We start from the raw sequence: 23513 nt of genomic DNA on the forward strand, positions 1-23513 counted from the left end.
AGAATTTGCTTTCATCCGAAAAAAGTACTTTGGACCACTGAGCAACAGTCCAGTGCTGCTTCTCTGTAGCCCAGGTCTGGGGAATGCGGCACCTGTAGCCCATTTCCTGCACACACCTGTGCACGGTGGCTCTGTATGTTACTACTCCACACTCAGTCAACTGCTTCCGCAGGTCCCCCAAGGTCTGGAATCGGCCCTTCTCCACAATCTTCCTCAGGGTCTGGTCACCTCTTCTCGTTGTGCACCGTTTTCTGCCACACTTTTTCCTTCCCACAGACTTCCCACTGAGGTGCCTTGATACAGCACTCTGGGAACAGCCTATTCGTACAGAAATTTCTTTCTGTGTCTTACCCTCTTGCTTGAGGGTGTCAATAGTGGCCTTCTGGACAGCAGTCAGGTCGGCAGTCTTACCCATGATTGGGGTTTTGAGTGATGAACCAGGCTGGGAGTTTTAAAGGCCTCAGGAATCGTTTGCAGGTATTTAGAGTTAACTGGTTGATTCAGATGATTAGGTTCATAGCTCGTTTAGAGACCCTTTTAATGATATGCTAATTTTGTGAGATAGGAATTTTGGGTTTTCATGAGCTGTATGCCAAAATCATCCGTATTAAGACAATAAAAGACCTGAAATATTTCAGTTAGTGTGCAATGAATCTAAAATATATGAATGTAAAATTTTCATCATGACATTATGGAAAATAATGAACTTTATCACAATATGCTAATATTTTGAGAAGGACCAGTATACCGGATGCCTCCTGGACGCCTTCCTCGGGAGGTGTTCCAGGCACGTCCCACCGGGAGGAGGTCCAGGAGACAGCCCTGGACACGCTGGAGGGACTATGTCTCGCTGGCCTGGGAACGCCTTGTGCTCCCCCCGGCGGAGCTGGAAGAGGTGTCTAGGGAGGAGGCGTCTGGGCGTCTCTGCTGAGTCTGCTGCCCCCGCAACCTGGTCCCGGATAAAGCGGAAGACGACGAGTACGAGCACGAGCATTAGGTTCTAAAAATGGCTCCAGTTTTATTGGCCTCATTTATGAGCAGCATGATCAGTTTTATGTGCTGCTGTGTTGTGCACCTGGAGACCTGTGTTACTTGATGAAAATAATCCAATACAACGCTGAGTCGTTTCTCCACAGTTTGTTTCTTCTCCTTCCTCTCAGACATTACAATACAATAACAACCCCGCTTTCCGCCCTCCAAAACAAAAGAGTGAACACTAGCTAAACCGGCATGTGGACGTCAGAATAAAACACTAAACATATAATAAACAGAAATACCTCTTTATATACTCCTATATACTTAACAACTAGCAGTGTAGTACCACCTGGAGGGAAGAGACTAGAACAGCATTCTGTTCCTGCTTCATGTGTGGGATACCAGGGTACAGCTCAGCCTCTTCAGCCAGCCAGCTGGAGCTCTTGGGGAGTTTCTTTTAGAGAAACGGGACTAAAACATGCAAGTAAAGAAAAAGTGAAAACTGATTCAGTAGAAACAAACTAAAACATGGTGATTGAGGTTGAAACCCTTATAAACCTTTTTGCAGACAACTTCTCAGTTAGCTTCAAAGCTGAATTTGTGATCAGACATGGTTCTCAGATTTTTACCCAACTGAACACATTCAGTTTTGGTGTTTGTCCTTTAGTTATAGTCAACTCTTTGGATGAGACGTTCTTTCTAAATGATGTGGACATCTCTAGTTTTTCAGCCTTTAGCTTCAGGTTGTGCTCTTCACAGCTGTTTTATACACTGGTCAGGAAGTGGACTGGGACCAGGTTCATGTGATAGATCTGTTGTCATATTGGTACTGGTAAATGTTTGTAGAAGGAATAGACCATAAAGGTGACGACACGTTTCAGTGGAAGAATCTGGTGGATCAGATGTGGTAGTTTAAGCGCACGACCTGTGCACCGAGGTTTTGGTCCTTGACGTGGCGGTCCCGGGTTCAATCCTGGCCCTGGCAACCTTTGCCGCATGTCTTCCCCTTTCTGCACCCCTGTTTCCTGTCTGCCTACTGTAAAAAAAAAAAAAAACTGTGGAAAAAATAAAGGTCATTAGTGCTACAAAAAAAAAAAAGAAAAAACTGAGTAAACTGATGAAGTGAACTGGAGCATGGGTCCAGGTCCACCCAGGTGTTTAGAAATTCTGTTCAGCAGCTTGATAGTTGCATCCTCTACCCCTCAGCAAAGGGTCCGGAGCCTTTTCATTTGGACTCAGAATCTCAGCCCTGACTCGCCTTTCCAAACGTTCCATCATGATGGAAACGTGAGTGTGTGTGAAGTTCAGAGCATCCAGCTCTGATGGATGCTCTGAACCACTGGACGATCTGCTGTCTTCTAACTTTCTCTACGAGTGTCCTCAGTGAAAGATGTCTGCAAAACAGTTGCTGGTAATGGTTGAACTGGAATACTAAAACAATGACTAGAAGTGAAACTTTTAAACAGAGGGTAAACTTGTATATGCTGATCCACTCAATAAAAGCACAAGTCTTTGAAAAAACGTACTGACTAACAGACTGTGTGAACTTTAATTAGCTAGTTGAAAGTTGGAGGTGATCATTTAACAATTAGAACAATTCTGAAGAAGTTGTTGTCGTCTTCCAACCAGAGAATTAGAAACGTTATCACCAGTTGTTCCAATCAATCCTGTCAGTGGTGATTAGAGCTTCTGCCCCAGTGCATTGTGGTCTTACTGTATTTCTAGTTGTGTCTTTTGGGGTTCACACAGAAGGGGGTTTTGTATTGTTTCAGATGACAGCGGGCTTCTGGTGCACTGCATATCCGGGTGGGACCGAACACCTCTGTTTGTTTCCCTCCTCAGACTCTCCCTGTGGGCAGTAAGTTATTCTCCTTCTCTCTAACACTTTCTCTTCACATCTCAGTTCATTTAGTCTCGAAAATATCTCTTATTGGCTACATTAACTAGAAGCTGAATCTGTCTTTGTGAACCCCAACACTGCCCCATCATTATCTGCACATGGCTGACAGTAAACATGTCCTATACTCGACCTTATAGAGTATCAAGCCCAGGTGTTCCATTTAATATTGGTTTTAGCCAATCAGTGTTAGTGTTCTACACTCCATTTAAAATGAAAAATAAACCCAACAACCATCCTGTTTTGCAGCACATGGAGCCATTCTCAAACACTAAAACTCTTATATGCAATTAATGGTGGTGAGGAAATGACGTCCTGGCCCAATAGTACATGAAAAGAAGAACTCAACAATTAGCATAAATATGTGACCTTCTCATTGTATTTCCACAGGACGGTGCAGTGCATGCCAGCCTGGGGCCTGCTGAGATTCTATATCTGACCATTGCTTATGACTGGTTTCTCTTCGGGTAAAAATAATCCCTTCATTTGCATCACAAACTTGATTTTATGACATCCCAGCAAGTCAAATTTTCCCAGCAGCAAAGCAAGCATGAATACTGCAGGGCACCAGTGCTGCTACTCTGCTGTTTTAACATGTGCTCAGTATCACACACAACTGTCAGCTGCTTTATCAGATCAGTGGCCCAGTAAAACATCTCATACTTTAGTCATGACCACCTTTCATTCCTTCACATTCTATTACTGCTCCTCCATGCAGCACACTTTACTCCTCCTTGGGGTTGACCTCTCCAAAGCTACCAGCAATCAAGGGCCATCTTCATATAAGTCCTTCTCTGCCACATAGAAATATTCCAGTAGACTTGGCATGACCCCCAGAGATGGTCCAACCAGATGGATGGGGTGTGAAGTAAAGAACATAGGGAACACGTGATCAGAAGACATGGAAAGACTACAACTCGTGGCTCATACACTGATTTCTGCTCTATTTAACAGTGTTTTACATGATTTGGTCTTAATAACTGGTGAAAGAGGGAAGTTGATTGGTTGAAACAATAGTTAGAATCAGTATGATCTCGATTGACTGGTAATAGATGTAGTGCAGTACTTGTTTAACTCCAGAATGCTCCTCTACCCCCCCTCTATCTTAGCCTCACTGGAACAATCAGTTTTTCTTTACACTGTTTTGTCCTACAGTATAATCAGAAAAATTTACTCCACATATGAACTCAAGAAACCTCCTGAATCGTGTCACTGAGCCAGATTCAGGACCAGTGTCAAAGCCTCTCTGAGGCAGAACCAATGAATGCGCCTACAGGGTGGAACTAAGTTACCATTGCTGTTCAATAAGAGTTCTTAAGAGATCTAAAGATAAACCCAGAAAAGGGGCTGATTTTAGCCCAAAATGATTCAAAGCCCTGGCAAATTTGGGTTTGATGCAATCTCGTAATTTGAAAGGAGAGACTGATTCTGCATACGTACATAGCGCTGTGCTGAACCATTGTTGTCTCTGGTTTCCAGTTTATTAGCTCTCTGATGTTTGCAGAACCACCAGACCAGTGATTGTGTCACGTCTGCTCATCACACACAGGCCACAGCTAACTGCTCACCTCCCTGCAGGGTTTCCTCCTGTAGGGATCGCTCCTGATACTGAGCAGCCATGGTGTCTCTGATGTGTCCTAAGATATATGTTGATGACTCCTGACTTTAACCAAGTATGCAGTGAGATTGATGTAAAGGTGTTACTGCTGTTATTTGTGTTAACACTGTGCGTTTATCTCCAGTCACATGCTGCCTGATCGACTCTCCAAAGGGGAAGAGGTATGCCTGCTACTATAACCCCTGACGTTTCTCGTGTTTAGAGTGTCACCATGTTAAAAAAAACATCTGAACTGTGAAATAAAATTAGTTTCATGAGTTTATTTCTGTCTGTAATGCAAGATGTTTTTCTCCCTCAGATTTTCTTTTTTTGCTTCAATTTTTTGAAGCACATCGTCTCAGAGAAGTTCTCGGCTGTTAGGAAACAGAGGTGAGGCAACATTTTTCTTTTCTTGCGTGTTTTTAAAAAATCTTGAATTGTTTTGTAATATATATAATAGCTGATCTTTTTGACATTTTAGAAGGAAAAACTCCCACTTCAAAGACAGTGACTTCACTGTGGAGGACCTCTGCCAGCTGAGTATGTCACCTGCTCTGAAACATTCCTGATGGATGGATCATGTCTGATAGTTGATTATATTTGAAGGAGTGGTGCAGCGTGTCAGACTTACATGCACAGAACACATGACAGCTAGGACTGAACACTAAGGAGAGGTAGAAAAAGAAGGAGAATTCCTGTTAGTTGGTGAAGTCAGGGAGTTAGTGAAACAAACACAGTGAACACATGATCACTGAAGGAAATGGGCCAGTTAAATATGATATTTGTCAGGTTAACATTTTTGCAACGTTTGCTAAAATAGGCCCCAGTATTACACCTCATGGTACCTGTTGGTGTTGCTGTTTCCAGGGTCCAAAGATCGTGGCAGTATAACCAGTCTGAGCAGCGACTTTTCCCTCATCACTGAAGAGGTAGCTGGTGCCTCCTGTCCCAGCGCCGACACTATGGACCTGTTCTCCAACCAACCCCAGGCCTCCAACTGGTCAGCCTCACACACACAAGCTCCCATGATGTCATTCTTTGAACTTATGGATCACGTTTGTGTGGAATATTTGACTCAGTCTGAGTCTGTAGACTTCAGTCAGCAGTAAATGAACAGTCCCATTCATTGCAGATGTTTCAGTGAGAAGAACACTTCAGCCACCAGAAATAACAAACGGCTGTTTTTTGCATCATCGGAATAGACTCATGTTAGAGTTGTTAGAAGATCTGCGTTCATTAAGAATAAAAACAGACTTTCTCTGTATGATGAGTGTTTACTGCATAAATAATAATCTTTAATGATGTCAGAAATGTGGAAATCTGTTAAGGGATATTAAGGGTTCTGCTGCTGCTAGATGATCATTTAGGAGTGGAACAAAGCTCAATCTGGAGAGGCTTTGCTTTGTAAAATCAGCTCAACCCATAATTAGAAGAGCCACTGGATCAGGTCCAATACACATCTGCTGAGGAAAATGAGTTACTTCACTGATCTGAAATGTTAACAAGGAACCTCAGCTCTCCATGACTCTGCCCAGCTTGAGTTTCTGCTCATCATACCAGCCAAAATAGAGAACCACCCATCCTGGTTCCGGTTCTGCTAGAGTTTTCTTCCTGTTGAAAGGTAGTGCGTCCTCTCCACTGTTGGCCCTTGCTTGCTCAGAAAGAAGGATTAGATCGAAGTGAATACTTGACCCAACCTGCTGGTGTCATTTTAAACCTTTCAACTAATTGATCTGAATCTTTTTATTTGGTTTAATGCAGCCTAACTGGACTGAATGTGACTGAATATATATAAGTTCCACTTTTGCTTTGGTGTCTACATATACCGAGAACCGACGGAGAACGGCTTAGAACGGAGAATGGCTTAGAACGGAGAACGGCTTAGAACGGAAAACGATTTAGAACGGAAAACGGCTTAGAACGGAAAACGACTTAGAACGGAAAACGACTTAGAACGGAAAACGACTTAGAACGGAAAACGGCTTAGAACGGAAAACGATTTAGAACGGAAAACGGCTTAGAACGGAATACGTCTTAGAACGGAAAACGGCTTAGAACGGAAAACGGCTTAGAACGGAAAACGATTTAGAATGGAAAACGGCTTAGAACGGAAAACGGCTTAGAACGGAAAACGATTTAGAACGGAAAACGGCTTAGAACGGAATACGTCTTAGAACGGAAAACGGCTTAGAACGGAAAACGGCTTAGAACGGAAAACGATTTAGAATGGAAAACGGCTTAGAACGGAAAACGGCTTAGAACGGAAAACGATTTAGAACGGAAAACGGCTTAGAACGGAATACGTCTTAGAACAAGGCATCCAGGCCATATAAAACATAATAAACCTGTAACACTGGTATCTCTCACTGACATGGTAAATAAATGAAAATAACTCCAACACAGATACCACTGTGTGATTTCTTTGCTCAGGTTGCTCAGATACAGTGTATTTTTTTTTTTTTAAGAAGCACAATAAAACAATATTACAATCAGTTACACCAAACAACTCAAAGTTCCAAAACCACATTACCATCACTGTAGTTACGCTCCTATAACCTGGTACCCGACTGTCCAACAAATAAACTAAAGCAAAGGGAAATAATGTAGGCCTTCTTTTACAGTAGTAAAAATATATCCACAATATGTCCTACAAGACAAGGAGAAGGATGCTGCTGTTGAACATGAATGTTATTTTATCGTAATCCAAAGAGTCGGACAGGCTTTGTTCAGAAGACTAAAGAGCAAAGTTGTTCAAGCGTGGAGTTGACATCGAAGTCTCAGTCTTGTTTTTATTGAAGTTGTAGTTGAGTCAGGGCTCCAGACATGAAGCTATGATGCTGACTGACTGTCTCATACAATGTTGAGATGTTTCCTGACATTTGAGCAGCGGTGCACCAATCTACGAGAGTTATAGTGCACATAAACAGCATGAGGGAACATTTGCTTCAGAAGTACATACACTCCACCTCTGGTTCCTGACATCACAGATGCGCCATCAAAACGAAATCCAAGGCAAAGAGATGGATGGAGCTTCAGGGGTTCCAGGACTTCCAGAATTTTTCTTGTAATTCCTTTTGCAGACATAACATCTGTGTCCGTAAATCCGACAGCTCCCTCCTTTATCAGCCCACCATAAATGAAACGGAGACCCGCAGCTGTTAGGTGCGTGATTTTCTTCTCTGTATGCTGCCAGTTTACTGAGAGCTACAACACGAGGTTTGCTGTTTTCATGTTTGGAACAAGCTTCTCTTTTATGAATGAATGCTCTGCACGAATCCCAGGAAAATGTCTGCAGCATTTGCAAAAAATGGCATCCTCTGCTACACTAGACTCAACCCACCTAAAGTCGTTATACAAACTTAACAAAAAGCAGCAGAATTTTGCCGACATCACAGTTCTAGGAAAGCTTAATTATCATTAGTTTCATTATTGGCTGAGTCTCTGGTTCATCAGTGGCAGATAAATCTGGTGGTGGTGTTCTGGAGATTTCTGCAGGGACCTGCAGGACCTGAATCTGATTCAATGCCTCTCTCCTGTAATGTTTGGGATGGCGTCAGTCATAAGGTCTTCCACTCTTTGTTTTTTGAAAAACTTTGAAATTGACATTTGTTTTGCCAGTTCTAAATTGCCTTTGTCATGACCGGTCACAGTAACATCAGCAGAACACACACAGTTAGCCCTAGCCTGCCTGGAGACTTCATGGTATTCCAAAGAGCAAATGATGGCAAGTCTTGCAAAGATAGAATTATTATCTCCAATCAGCACCACACATAAAAATACTGTTAAAATGAAACATTACAATTTGTATTATTTTATGATGATGTTAAGTGACACACCTCAAAAATAAACTAAAATTCTATATCTAATTATATATATCCACCCATAACCACGCCCCTGGGACAGATGGAACAAAATGTTATCTCATAAAAAGGAGCTTTTAGATATCAGCTGCGTGCTGCTGGCCGAACCGCCTTTGATTCATGAACTCTGGAATGAGAGAGCAACTAACTGTTGGTGTTGCTGCTGTGGGAACAGCTGGAGAAGAGAATCACACAAGATATCTGTGATGGCTGTGCTGACAAATTTGGATGTATTTTTAAAACTATGAAAAAAGTTTGGTGTGTAAACTTTGTTAGGGATTTAGATCAGTGTAATCAAACATAGGCTTTGTTAAATATCAGTCTGACATTTAATCATGATCTGTTTTTCTTCTAAAAACCATTCTGCATTGAGCTGCTGCTGTGGTCCTTCTCTGTTCCCAGGAGGAAAGTTCCCACCTCTTCCCCTTCGATGGTAGCTTGGTGTAAACAAAACCCTTTGGATGAGCAACTCTCCCATCCTGTTAATGAGGCCAGGTCTTCCAGCTCATCCTCCTCCAACCAATCAGAGCACGGTGCCACACGCACTGGCAGCAGCCCATTGGCTGTCCCCAGCAGAGGGTAAGTGGGGTGATGGACTGGTTTGACTTTGCATGGCTTATTATTCTTACAGCACTCTTGCGGCACTCCAAGGCTCAGAGTGTAGCTCCTGCATGGCCTATGAGCTGCTGTCTTCCTGTGGGTTGACACGTGGAGCAGACGTCAGGCTGCTGCAGGAACTGATCTAATCTGCTGCTGTGAAATATGAAACTCTGAATGTAGATCAGCTCAGAAATTAGAGAAGTGAGATAGAGCCAAAGATCATTAGTGTTGTTACTCAGAGGTCCAGCATGAGAGCGCTGTTTCCGTCTTTAATACACACACACTCTGGGTTGCTTTGCTGTTTGGCTACGTTGTAACTCCACACACCACACCTAAGAGTTTACATTTCACTTCAGTCTACCTCTATTTTGTGTTCATCTGCTTTTCATTGGACATCTGTCTGTTTTTGGGGATTTGGGTAAATTAGTGATCTGTAACAAAACCTAAACAGACAAATAATTAAATTATTTATTATTTGATGTTTGTCCACCTTTTGCAGCTATAAGAGCTTTTGATGTTCTCGGAAGGCTTTCCATCAGGTTTGAGAGTGTTTTTGGGATTATTTTGACCGTTCATCCTGAAGGAAATTTATATGGCCAGACACTGATGGTGGATGACAAGCCCTGGTTCACAGTCTCTGCTCTAAATTATCCCAACAGGTGTCTCTGGTTGAGATCTGGACTGCACTGGCTAGTCAAATTCATCCACGCCAAACCTGCTCAGTCCATGCCTTTATGGACTCTTCTTAGTGCACTGTTGAGTAGTCATGTTGGAACATGAAGGAGCCTCGACCAAGCTGTTCCCACATGGTCAGGAGCATGAAATTGTCCAATATGTCGTTGTACACTGAAACATTATGAGCTTCTTTATGTGGAACTACTTGGCTGGGCCCCTTCAAAAACAGCCCCTCACCATAATCCTTCCTTCACTAAACTTTACACTTGATTTAGTGCAGCCTGGTAAATGCCATTCTTCTAGCACCTGCCAAACCCTTCTTGGTCCATTAGATTACCAGACAGCGATTTGATTCCTCTCTCCTGAGAACGTGTGTATAGAGCTTTTGTTTAGTCCAGTGGCAGTATGCTTTGCACCACAGCATCTGAAGGCCTGGTTGCTCTGCCATAAACATCCATTCCATGAAGCTGTCTTGCCACTGTTATTGGACTAATCTGAAGGCCACAAGAAGTTCTGAGGTCTGTACCTATGAACTCTGCTGACGGTCTGTGACATCGGCACACTTTGTGTTTTTATGCAGTTTACCACTTCATGCCTGAGTTGCTGTTGTACCTAACAGCTTCAGTTTGTTATAATCCCACTAACAGGTGGCCGTGGAATATTTAGTAGCAAGAACGTTTCATGACTAAATTAAGCCCACAGGTAGGATCCTCTCATAGTATTGCACTGGTATTCACTGACCAGTTCTGTAACAAATGTTGGTAGAAGCAGTTTGCATGCCTAGGTGCTGGATTTATACACCTGTGGACATGGATGTGAACACCTAAAGTCATTGACTTGGAGGGGTGACCCAATGCTTTTGGCAATACTTATTATTTATTGGAATAATTTCCATAATGTAGATCAGAGTGAATTATTTTAAATGGGAAGTTTACTGTAGGCTTTCCTTTGTTAATACAGGTCCTTCTCAAAATATTAGCATATTGTGATAAAGTTCATTATTTTCCATAATGTCATGATGAAAATGTAACATTCATATATTTTAGATTCATTGCACACTAACTGAAATATTTCAGGTCTTTTATTGGCTTAATACGGATGATTTTGGCATACAGCTCATGAAAACCCAAAATTCCTATCTCACAAAATTAGCATATCATTAAAAGGGTCTCTAAATGAGCTATGAACCTAATCATCTGAATCAACGAGTTAATTCTAAACACCTGCAAAAGATTCCTGAGGCCTTTAAAACTCCCAGCCTGGTTCATCACTCAAAACCCCAATCATAGGTAAGACTGCCGACCTGACTGCTGTCCAGAAGGCCACTATTGACACCCTCAAGCAAGAGGGTAAGACACAGAAAGAAATGTCTGAACGAATAGGCTGTTCCCAGAGTGCTGTATCAAGGCACCTCAGTGGGAAGTCTGTGGGAAGGAAAAAGTGTGGCAGAAAACGCTGCACAACGAGAAGAGGTGACCAGACCCTGAGGAAGATTGTGGAGAAGGGCCGATTCCAGAATTGGGGGACCTGCGGAAGCAGTGGACTGAGTCTGGAGTAGAAACATCCAGAGCCACCGTGCACAGGCGTGTGCAGGAAATAGGCTACATTCCCCAGGTCAAGCCACTTTTGAACCAGAAACAGCGGCAGAAGCGCCTGACCCGGGCTACAGAGAAGCAGCACTGGACTGTTGCTCAGTGGTCCAAAGTACTTTTTTCGGATGAAAGCAAATTCTGCATGTCATTCAGAAATCAAGGTGCCAGAGTCTGGAGGAAGACTGGGGAGAAGGAAATGCCAAAATGCCAGAAGTCCAGTGTCAAGTACCCACAGTCAGTGATGGTCTGGGGTGCCGTGTCAGCTGCTGGTGTTGGTCCACTGTGTTTTATCAAGGGCAGGGTCAATGCAGCTAGCTATCAGGAGATTTTGGAGCACTTCATGCTTCCATCTGCTGAAAAGCTTTATGGAGATGAAGATTTTATTTTTCAGCACGACCTGGCACCTGCTCACAGTGCCAAAACCACTGGTAAATGGTTTACTGACCATGGTATCACTGTGCTCAATTGGCCTGCCAACTCTCCTGACCTGAACCCCATAGAGAATCTGTGGGATATTGTGAAGAGAACGTTGAGAGACTCAAGACCCAACACTCTGGATGAGCTAAAGGCCGCTATTGAAGCATCCTGGGCCTCCATAAGACCTCAGCAGTGCCACAGGCTGATTGCCTCCATGCCACGCCGCATTGAAGCAGTCATTTCTGCCAAAGGATTCCTGACCAAGTATTGAGTGCATAACTGTACATGATTATTTGAAGGTTGACGTTTTTTGTATTAAAAACACTTTTCTTTTATTGGTCGGATGAAATATGCTAATTTTGTGAGATAGGAATTTTGGGTTTTCATGAGCTGTATGCCACAATCATCCGTATTAAGACAATAAAATACCTGAAATATTTCAGTTAGTGTGCAATGAATCTAAAATATATGAATGTTAAATTTTCATCATGACATTATGGAAAATAATGAACTTTATCACAATATGCTAATATTTTGAGAAGGACCTGTATAACATCACTGCTGTGAGCATTAGTGGTCAGATTTAATTTTTAGTTATAGAACTCGGCTGTCAAAGAATGTGTTCTCATTGTTTCTCTGGAATCAGACGTGGTGCTGAATCATTCATTGACCAAAATTTACCTTAACTCAGGTCATACATGTTGGTTTCTCATGATGAGGAGCTGTGTGGACGCAGGTTTTGGGGTACCGGCCAATGAGAAGTCAGCTGTAGATAATTCCTGTAATAGCAGGTTACAGGTTCCACAGAGGACTTGGCATCTGCAAAAACTGCAACGAACAAACTTTGCTGCAATGTTTTGTAGGACAGAAGCAATTCCTGATGAACCACCAAACTCAGCAACTCTTTAATCTTAATGAGGATGTAAAAAAAGACAAAAGCAGGGAGGTCGAAAGAAAGCGTTCAGACAGAAGTCACCTCACAGGTGAAAGATTTCACAGTAGGTGCCTTTATAATGTTTGGATAGTTTTGAAGTTATGAGCATAATACCAGACAGAAGTCAGGTATTATGCTCATAAAATGTCAGGTATGAACTCTCCTCAGAGGTCAGATATTACATCATGTGCCACAATATAACTATAATTCATAAAGCACAAAAGGAAAAACTCAACTTTCCAAGAAAATCTTTGAAGAGCTTTTTGGAAGTGGACTCTGCAAAACAAGTAGTAATATCTGCTTCCTTATTGGTATTTAAAAGATTAAAGCGTTTGGCTTTTGAGAACAGTTCAAAATTGAAGTTGTCTATTATGATGTTATAATAACACTTCATAAGTTACTTTAGTATGAAATACTCAAGCGGAAAAATACCCGAGACAAATCTAATAAACATTGGTGTTACTGTATAAAACTAAGTGGCATCACCTGCATTAAATGACAAGAACTCAGGTGGAGAAGACATACTGACTGCTTGTTTCTTACAAAGTATTAATACTCATCATTACAAGACGTCACGTTACAACCAACTGCAATGGATTCTTTAGGTTGGTCTATGACATAAAATACCAATAAAATACACTGAGGTTTGTGGTTAAAATGAGATGAAATGTGAAAAGGTTCAAGGAGAATGAAAACTTTTGCACGGCACTGTATACAGTTCGTTGTTGTAGTTTGACATGTGTCAGCTGTCCTGTCTGCATCTATGATGTTACAGCAGACTTTACATCCACCTTTCTGATGGAAGCAGATGGAGAGCTCATGTTGGGTGTAGCAGAGATGGTTTTAAAATGAATGAAAAATGCTCAGCTAATACAACAACATCCCAAAACATGATGTAGGAATGAGAAGATTAAATCCTTTGAGCTTGTTTTCCGTGTCTGTATTTCATAAAGCTTTTTTCATCTAAACGAAAGTTGGTGCAGAGACATCAAAGTTTTGAAGAAGACATGTAGTCCTGACCTTGGGTCATTTCTCATAAGCTGTAAAGCGTTTTATTAACCGGAGTAGTTCTCCTTGTTTGTACTGGTTGGAGCTTACATAAAACCTCAAGCCTCCACTTCAGATGCTGAAAAACAGCTGGCTGAGCTGATAACAGATGTGGAGAAAAAACATCCAGACTCTAAAGTCTCTACAGACCCCACACACCCTGCATACAAATGCGCCATGCATACTTGGACTGATCTCGCATTATATTTTATTGTAAAGTCAATTCTGTATATAGGTACATTAAAAAAAGATATTCTTTAGTACTGAGAGCAAAGTGTACCAGAGTCAAATTCCTTGTTTGTCAGGTACAAACTTGGCAATAAAGCTGATTCTGATCTAATGTAGGTAAAAACCTGCTCATTAAGCACTTATAGTCATTGATCATGTAAGGTAAATAAAGTAGCTGTGAGAAGATGCTGTGGAACTTTGATGGGTTCTGTGAAATAACAAGAGGTCAATTATAACACACCTTTGCAAAGAGAACATTGGTCAGATCTGGAGCTACACCGACTTTAATTACTGTCCTGGCTAGAGCATATCCAAAGAGCTCGTGTGTAAGATTATGTCTGGCTCAGGACTCAATGCCAGGGGCTCTCTTACTACTTTCTTCCTTAAAGGTTTACAGTCAAGCTGTTAGCATTAGCATCATTACTGGTGATAAGTTCACTAGCATTCTTTGTTACTGCCAGTGTCCGTCTAACCTTTCTGGTTGTGTTACCTTTGTGTATCAGGTTAGCAGCAGAGTTCTCCAGATCAGGCTCATCCCTGTCCACAGAGTACGGAAGTTGGCAGATAGTTTCCGGTTGTGGTAGCATCCACGACCACGGCCACTTTTCTCAACCGATGGCCTCAGTTTCCTCCAACTCGTCTGCTGTCACCTCTGCCTACGATTCCCCACTGCCTTTCAGTTTCCAGGATGAAGGGCCCAGTGGGCGGATGTAAGTTAAACTGGTATAAATACAGTTTTCAAATGCAATCTGTGTGACCTCAGTTAGTCAAAGTAAATTTCAGTACTGCACATGAGAGAATTTTTATGTGAAATTTAAGATACTTTAATTTAGCATTTTTTGCCAAAGGTTAGTCTCATTCCAGTGCCAAGGATGGGAGCTTCTTATTGCCCCTTTTCCACTGGCTCTATTTAGGCAGCGCGTCTTGTCTCCACTCGGTTTCGCTCTACTCGGTACGGTACCAGTTGTGTTTACATGGACCCACTGCCGGCTGACGCTATAGTGGCTGAAGCCCCGCCTCCAGTCATCAGCATAGTGTGCTGTGCTGCTACTAACGTTACTATTACATTGTCGCCTAAAAGTAGTCTGCGTGAAACTATGAAAAATAAATATTTAAATAGAAAATAAAAACATACATAAACAATTTGTATTGTATATGTAAGGATGTCTTATATATATTTTTTATGTATAAAATGATCCACTGGTGTAATTATAATAGGCAGGGGTGGCAGGAGAAGCACAGAGGAGAGATGGTGCTTTCTGGAATGGAGAAGCTTAAAATTTTCCTGAAGAAGTTACAATTTTGGGATTTATGAGGAAGTTTTTGTCTCAGCCATGACAATAAAGAGGAGAAAACCAGACTTCTGACTGCAGTGAAGTTATTTTTAGGTTGTGCTCCACGGATTCAGCAGGCTCGTCCTCTCGTTTGGTCCGATGCAGGCAGTCTGATTACGGGCAGCTGCTTGAGAGTTGCTCTTGTCACATGTCCCAAGGTGTGAGTTGTTGTTAAACCACCTGGGCAGACGAGTCAGTGCTGCAGAGTAAATGTTAGATGATGAACCCTGAGACCATCTCCTGTTTGAGTTGGTTAAACATTTAACCTAGATGCTGCCTTCCCTGTAAAATGTGCACATTGCTGTCTTTAAACCAGTGTCCCTTTTGCTTGAGGTGTAAATGAATTTGCTCTTCTGTTGGGCCATCCTTTTTTGTAGCTGTTTAGTTTCTCCAGTGCAGAAGTTTGAACATTCCTCGCCACCATGTCTTTAATGACTTTACACCAGCATCAGGATGGGAGCTGTCTGATCATAGGCTGGTTATGGGGATCAAGGTTTTAAAAACGTTAGCTTTTTTTATCATACTCTTCCTATGGTTTAAAGTCCTTTTGATAGCATAATAGAGAAAGTCCAAGAGTGGCTGGATTTTCTCTGATTGTGTGGAGCATACATTAATGCTCTGCTTCCCCTCCCCAACTTGTTCCTGCCCACTACCAGTCAGCTGACTAAAAGACGGCTACATTTTTGTCCACACTTAGGAAATTGTCCATACAGCCAAATTTTTCATTCTTCTGTCATGACAAACGTAGATGTTCATGTTGTGCAAACTGAAGGAACACCACCCATTACTCCTGTTGGAGTCCAGACCTCAACCTGATAAACCTGTGCTGGGACCTTAAGAGAACTGGGTAGAAACAAATGTCTGTAAACCTCAACAAACTGAAGCAATGTTGGAAAGAAGAGGGGGTCGAAATTCGTCTTCAATGGTATAAGAGACTGATGAGGTCATAGAGAGGTTGGCATTTCCCTGAGCTTCTGGATCCTGAGCTGGAGTTTGACACAAAGCTTCTACATTTCCTCTGTAGTATGCCATATGTTCTTGTTTTTTCGCTGGTGGCCACATTTTAAAAATGTTCTCACCATTTCCCATGATTGTACCTTTAAGAATTATTTTGTTGTCATTTTTGTTTAACTCCAATGTTGTTTGTGTATCTCTGTCTTCCGCAGGTGCTCCCTTCCCTCGGAGCGTCAGGCTCGCCTGGAGGCTGTTAGGGAGATCTTCCTAGCAGCCTACAGTTCCACAGTGGGCCTCAGGTCCTCTGTCCCCAGCCCTTCCGGCGCCATCTCAGGCCTGCTGGAGCAGTTTGCCCGCGGGGTCGGCCTTCGTGGCAGCAATGCCATTGTTTGAACTCTGTCAGTGTGACTTCCAACGCCTTTCTAGCTTCCATGTCTCACTTTATCTGGGGCCAGATGCATGAAACAGTTTTATGATCTAAATGGTTGTGTGTAAACACATTTTAAGAAAAGTGTTCATGCACCGTTATCTCTCACAAACCATGTGTTTTGTGAATACACTTGTATGATTTTGGTTTTTTTTTTACATATAAAGCACTATTTGCAGTGCAGGTGTAGATGAGACACACGCCACAGAAAAAGTCAGATTTACAAGAAGCTAAGTTAAAGGAATAATGTTTGTGATCACTATTTTGCCCTGCAGTGTGAACAACGTCAGTCTGGAGAATGACAGACAGGTGCTGAGCTAGAGTCTGGCTCTCAAGTAAAAAAAACTCCAATCTCAAAAAAGTCAGAGTCTTTTATAAGCCATCAAACCATCATTAGGTTTCCAACATTCACTCTTAAAACTAAGAGTCTGCTGTGATATTTGCTGCATGTGAAACAATGTTTCAAAACAGAACCTGTTCATTGTAGTCAGGCTGAGGAACTTTCTGATTAAAAAGTGAGACAGTGTAAAAGGCAGTGAAATAATTTTTGCTTTAACTATCAAGCATCTCATGTTTAAACATTATTACTTTTTTTTATCAGATTGTGTCCCCAGCTGGTTATTCTTAGTAACTAATGGTCCATTTTGTGCTTGTTTCACATGGAATGTTGTTGCAGTATCACTGGTATTTGACTGCAGGTAAACAAGTTCTTCACTCTTAATCACTGTAGGTTCCATATAAATAACCATCTAAATGAATAGAAAAATGCATTTGCTTGAACTACCACAACGTTTGAGACTGGAGTAGTTTTATAATGGCAGAAATCAGCTTTAGAACTGGTCCCAGTCTAAATGAACATTTCTCCAGTCAGATGTTTTGTTTCTCCGGGTTCAACCCACACCTGATGAATACCGCATAGATGCCCACTCTGAAAATCTGAGCCATCCTTTTCTGAAACTCATGGCTTTATTCAGTTTTATTCAGCTGGTCTGGATAGAGAAAGGAGATGAGGTTCCACCAGCCCTGTAACTCAGAGCTCCTCACCCAGCCTCAGCAGCGTCTTCCATCAGCACAGGCACACTCATCCATGGCTGCTGCCGTTTTAGCACCGGCACTTTGGTAACCCTAATAGAAACAATCGCCATCAAGGAGAACAGAAGCTTTTGCATTTTCATTTTAACAAGATAGACCAACATTGCTCTAAAACGGCGTTCACATCACGGAAACATTGTTATGCATCTGGCCTCATAAATTCAGCACAATTAGGTGCCAAACATCACAACTCAGTTCAGGGATGAAGCATTAACCTGTTTTTGTTCTGTTGGAGTTAATGTGCCGGCTTTTTATTTCCATCCTGGATTCTTTAAGTTCTCACAATCAGGGAGATAATTAGTTTCTTCTGTTTTGACTAAAAGGGACAGAGTAAGATGAGTCTTTTAATTTTTCCTTAATTTTGCTTGAGAGTTCTTCCAGTATCTGGTTTTACTTTTCTTCTTTTATGCTGCTTTTTATTGAGCCAATGCAGAGGGAGGTGCTTAACGTCTGGTGGTTGGTGAAGGTCAGATTAATAAAATGGCACTTAAAGTGTGAGGATAGCTTGCTCAGATTAATTTGTTTTTTTTATTTGCTGCATGTTTGGCATGTTTACTTCGGTTCTGCTATGCCTTCATTGTAAACTGGCCAGAAAATGAGGACTATATGGGAAAATGTTTGCAGCCTTTGTTCAACCAGAGCTAACAGAAAAACGTCAGCTGGTTCAGTAAAGTCACCCTGGGTAGTCTGTTGGTGGTAAATGAATTTTGTTCAGAGCTTCTAATTTTAACATTTAACAGGCTCTAGTGAAATGTAAAATTAAATGCTTTTCCAGAATTTATTGGCCCATACTCAAAGTATAAATGTAGAGAAGCATAAATCTCTCTTGTGGTTTTAATCAGAGATCCTGTTAGAAAAATCTTAAGACTTTTCAATCAACTGTTTATGGTGCTTTATGGTCAGTTCGCCCCATTGCCAACTCATGCCTCCATTACGTTCCCTCCTACTTCCACCTTATACTGTAAATAAACTAGTTTCTACCCATCATTGCTCACCAGTGGATTTGGACCTGTTGACTTATGCAATATGACTGGTTGAGACCCCTGCTCAAACCAGAATAATCCTAAGCAACCTTCTCCTAGTTGACATTTATAGATTTAATCAAACCACATTTTCTCACAGTACACTGTAGAAAATGACTTGTTGGATGTCAAATCCTGATGGACATGATCCACAATTGGTACAAAACATTCTGTGGCAGATGACTCCATTTTGTCACTGATAAGGTCGTCCAAAACAAGAAGAACCATAAATGTATGAAGGGGAAAAATGACCTGGAGAAACAACATTGTGTTCTGATGGTTTCTGCTCAGCTGGTTTTAGCATCATTGTATTATAAAACAGTTGTGGACATGTTTTGAAATCCTGCCATATTTTCTCAGACAGAACTGTTGATGGTCATTTTAGGATACTGGTCTGGTATTTTGGCATACTGGAACCTTGAAGCTTTTCTCATCTTATGTGGAGTCTTGAAACCGTACGTGGCGTGGAACTGATTTGAAATTATCATATGCATAGAAGGCAAAGCTCATCAAAGGTATAAAGGTTTAAATAGGCTATAGGCTAAACAAAAACAACATGGCTCTAGAGCAGGTCTCTGGTGTTTTAGCAGCTGGTTTCATTTTCACAGTAGAAGGGCACAAGACTGGCTGCATATGAGCTGCCATGAAGGAAGGCCAAGTAGCGGGTAATTATGGCGTAGAAACTACCATGAATTAATGTTGAAAATGGAAATGGCTAGCAAGTTCTTCTTTTGAAGCCAACTTTCTTAATATCCAGTTCTTCGTTGTACAGATGATTAATCAGGTTGAGGTTAGAGGGAAAATTGTAAGCCCATTTATGTTGTCAGGCTCATGGAACTTTGAATATTCTGACTGAGAGAATCCCAAATTGGACCTCTCCTTCTGGCTGTTCACATGCATCTATGATGGGTCTGTAACTGACTCAGTCTGTAAGCAGCTGGAACATCCAGTATGGGCACAAATGGTCTTCAGAACCAGTGCACGAGTGTTATTAAGCAAACATCAGAACCTCTGGTAGTCAGTTCAAACTGTGTGTAGAACTTAGCAGAAACAGAAAATACCCCATAGATGCATTACACAGCATTGGTGGCACTTGATGGAGTTTGTTGGGGGGTAATGTTTTTGGCTTTGCAAGAGGGGTATCTTACAATTCCCTGGGTCTTTACAACACAGTAGGGGATGACACAACATGAACCCTTATGTGCCCATTGGCATTAGTCAACAGGTTCAAGATCTGCATCCCGCACAAGGCAGGAAATTCCACAACGTGAAGACTGACCTCCAACCCATGGAAGGGACCCCCTTCAGATTCTGTCAGCTGTTGCTTATGCTGTCATATGCGTCTCGGAGAGATCCTCTGAATCTGCTGTTAGTCATTCACTGTTTTGATTGGCAGCTGGATGTTGCAGCAGTTGCTTATAACACTATTACCACACTCATTACACCAGCACTTCTGCCTTCTGGTTCTGGCAGCTCTTTGCAGAACAGGTTATTGACATATAATTCTCTGATGTGCATGTAGATCTTGTACGTAATTTAACACCCATGTTCCAATCAGCCTTGTCTGGAGGTAACGGTCATCTTTCAGCAGTACAGGCTGGACAGACTGACTGTGATGTAGTCTTAAACACTTCAACGCCAGTCTTATAGCAAAACAACTGTTATGTGTAATATCCTCTTTGGTCTGTTGTTGATTTTCTCCATAACATTAATTTGATTAGATGTCAACAGGGAGTATTTCTTGGCGGCTTTATCAGAATCTTAAAGTGGTAATTATGCTAACCTCTAATCGGTTACATGACATATCATGTTCATGAGTCTAGATCATTGTCCAGTGACGGTCTGGAGAACTTTGCTTCATGAATCCAATGGCCTGATTTCTGTCAGAGCTCACAGTTGAGCCCTAAATGTTCCCAAACACTGTGTGCCTTCCGTCAGGTCACACACTGTGGCTGTTTCTACACGGCTGCTCCCAGGTAGTCTATTTTTTTAACATTTATTCTTTTATTTTCTGGTTAAAATGTGTTGGTCAACGTTGCCACATATGGTTGATGTACCTCAGGACCTTTCATTGTGCCCTCTATTTATCCTCAGCATCATTTCCATGACATCCTTGCTTCTTCTGATATGTTTTTTTTTATTTTACTCTGAGTCTTCCAGCCGCCCCTAATGACAGGAAAAGGTCCCTCAATGATATGAAAATATTGAGCTGTGTTAAAGTCTGTGGCATGCTCCTCAAATCTGCTTTTAGAATTCTTCGAGTCCATGTTGATATGTTCTGTAAGATGCTTTATGAATCAGTTCATCCAGTGGTTTGTTAAAGCAGTCCATAAAGTTTAACAGAACAATCAGTGTTCAGGTGTATTGAATGAATGTCTGAGTTACATCAGGTGTTTCCTGTTTTCCCTGCCAAGTTTGAGCTTTCTGTGAGGAGCTGCTCATTCTGATACCATTTCTTTTATGGTATCACTCTCAGTGCCTGCAGGCGGTTGGAAGCAGCCTTTACCAGGACAACTGCAAAACCAAAACCTTCTGAAATATCGTTTTAATATCAACTTTTGTCCACATCTCACCAATGTGCTTACAGTTGGCTATTCATGACGTCCTCCCAAATGGTTGCACTTGTCTGTTTGTTCACTGTAAAGAAGTGTTTGTTTCTTGGGACAGATGATGCTTTTTAAATGAGTCTGCCTGGTGTCATTAGGTTGTATAATGCTTGTAATTGTTACCAGGTGACAGGATATGATGAACTGAGCAATTCTCAATAAAGAAACCAGACATAAGTATTTGTTGGGCTCTATTTCATTTTATTTCGTCAAGAACTGTGCTCCTGATATTTTCTTCGACATCCAAAGTAGGGTACAGTCATGTGATTAAAATTAGGACACCCTAGTCAATATTCAGCTCTTTAAGAAATGTCCAGACATCAAAGTCTAAACTCTTGAAAATAAATGTATTTAATCAAGCAAAATGTATGTTTTATTCATTTAACAAAAGATGTCAACAAAATGTTTTCTAGCTGAGGAAGAAGTTAGCACTCCTGACCCTTTAATAGCTAGTCTTAATTCCTTTGGCTTGAATAACTTTTGTTAGGTATTATTCAGTCAACTCAGAGGTAAGAACGATACAGAGTCAGTTTTACTTGTGACAAGGGTAGCCCACTTTGCAGTGCAACTACAAAGTTTTTGACACCCTATCTCTTTATTTATATGCACAGTTCAACAGACAGTTCAGACAGGGTGTGTGTGTGTGTGTGGCTGGTAGGAGGCTGGTTCTCTTGGGAAATAGATAACAGGGATTTCACACAGGAGGGAGGTCTGCACTCAGAGACAAGCTGCATACCAAAGAGCAGACTGCAGGTGCATTACAGCACAAAGTTTTTACATGAGTGATAACAAGTCCTCGCACCCATCCAACAGTCCCTCCTTTTATCACAAGTAAAAACATTTAATATAAAAACGAGTAAGAAAAATACTCTGTATGAGCGAAAACCCACGGACGGTAAACAGATTATATTTTGTGGGAAATACTCATACGGCCCTCGGCGACCATTAAAAGTTAAATGTTGATTAATACTTGAAATCATAAAAATAAAAGAATATTACTTGAAATCATAAAAATAAAAGAATTTAAAAATCTGCCCTGTTTATGTCATCATTGTACTTTTTCTCATTTCACTTAAGCAACAACTTCTTTCGATTTTCTGCTGTAAGCTCATTTTATGAAATACAATGTATGAGTACACTCAGGCTTTTGATGTGATTTATTTACAACATGTCATCATAATCGTCCCCTTCATTTTCGTGCATTTCTACCTAGTTCAGTGTTGCATATGCCACCGTGAACGATACCAGAAATTCTGTAGGAATGGATGTGCGTCATGTTCTTCCATCAGTGGTCTGAGATGGGTCCCGTCTGATGTCCATCTCTTCTGGTGCGGTATCACCTCCTGTGGATCCTGCTTTAGACAGAGAAAGAGTCCTGCTACCAGAATTAAGCTCAGGCTTATCAGTCCTGTCCACATGTTACAGAGAGCCATTTTATAATTGGGCGCAGAAGAGCGGTTTTCTTCACCGGTTTGAGACGCTGGGCCATATGGGTCCTCCAACTCCTGTGAACCCGGACTTCCTTCTGCTACCCCGTCGGTTGATCTGGCTCCTGTAACGGCAAAACTGGCTTACAGTGGCTTTTATGAATCCAGGAAGGCCTCTCTGCTATTTTCAGAGCTGTGGGCGTTGTCAGGAGTATTTGAAATGGCCCTTTCCACCGAGGAGTGCTCCAATCCTTCCGGTGGAGTGTCTTAATCAGGACCAGGTCTCCAGGCCTCAGGTCATTCTGTGGGATAGGAGCAGAGATTATCGGCAGACCACTGGACATTTGTTTTTCTTTTGTCTGCAACATTTTATTCATCCACTCAGCTAATGAAGTTTCCTGTTGTGCTTTATCTATTTCATTCATGTCAGAGGGCAGAGAAAACGGTCTGCCATGTACTATTTCTTTGAGAATACAAATTTACATCAGCAACTTGGTGCCACGTGATCTCAGGCTCAGAATATAGTGGGTGGAGTTATACAATGATGTACAGTAGGTGGCAAATGGAGTAAGACCAGTTTGATTTGGAGTTATTCTCATCCATAATTTAACCAGGGATAGGCATTCGGGCCATGGCCTCCCTGTTTCTTCCATTGTTTTCCTTAATCTTTAACTGAAACCCTAATGCATTAGAACTTAGTTCTATTACACTATTTACAAAATGAGTTCCATTATCTGACCTTATAATCTGTGGGATACCATATGTGGGGAAGAAATGTGTCAGTATTACAACTAGGCAATATTTCTTCCCCGTGTTTGCAACAAATTAT

At 41.6% G+C, this 23513-nt stretch overlaps 1 protein-coding gene across 2 annotated transcripts in view; it reads left to right on the forward strand.

The window, feature by feature from the left end:
* The window catches only part of mtmr14 (myotubularin related protein 14), a 35837-nt gene extending 14400 nt beyond the window's left edge, over nucleotides 1–21437 (forward strand). Inside the window, exons 11-19 of one of the 2 annotated variants that reach the window (XM_047346960.1) lie at nucleotides 2748–2833; nucleotides 3263–3339; nucleotides 4615–4651; nucleotides 4789–4859; nucleotides 4951–5009; nucleotides 5337–5469; nucleotides 8732–8908; nucleotides 14326–14532; nucleotides 16323–21437. In XM_047346960.1, the coding sequence (XP_047202916.1) occupies nucleotides 2748–2833; nucleotides 3263–3339; nucleotides 4615–4651; nucleotides 4789–4859; nucleotides 4951–5009; nucleotides 5337–5469; nucleotides 8732–8908; nucleotides 14326–14532; nucleotides 16323–16503 (1028 nt within the window). In that variant the 3' untranslated portion in view covers nucleotides 16504–21437. The remainder of the gene's footprint in view (nucleotides 1–2747; nucleotides 2834–3262; nucleotides 3340–4614; nucleotides 4652–4788; nucleotides 4860–4950; nucleotides 5010–5336; nucleotides 5470–8731; nucleotides 8909–14325; nucleotides 14533–16322) is intronic. The other variant, XM_047346961.1, reaches the window with a different exon arrangement.
* The last annotated feature ends 2076 nt before the right edge of the window (nucleotides 21438–23513 follow it).

This window comes from Girardinichthys multiradiatus, chromosome 20 (genome assembly GCF_021462225.1).
Source record: "Girardinichthys multiradiatus isolate DD_20200921_A chromosome 20, DD_fGirMul_XY1, whole genome shotgun sequence".
NCBI classification, from domain to species: domain Eukaryota; kingdom Metazoa; phylum Chordata; class Actinopteri; order Cyprinodontiformes; family Goodeidae; genus Girardinichthys; species Girardinichthys multiradiatus.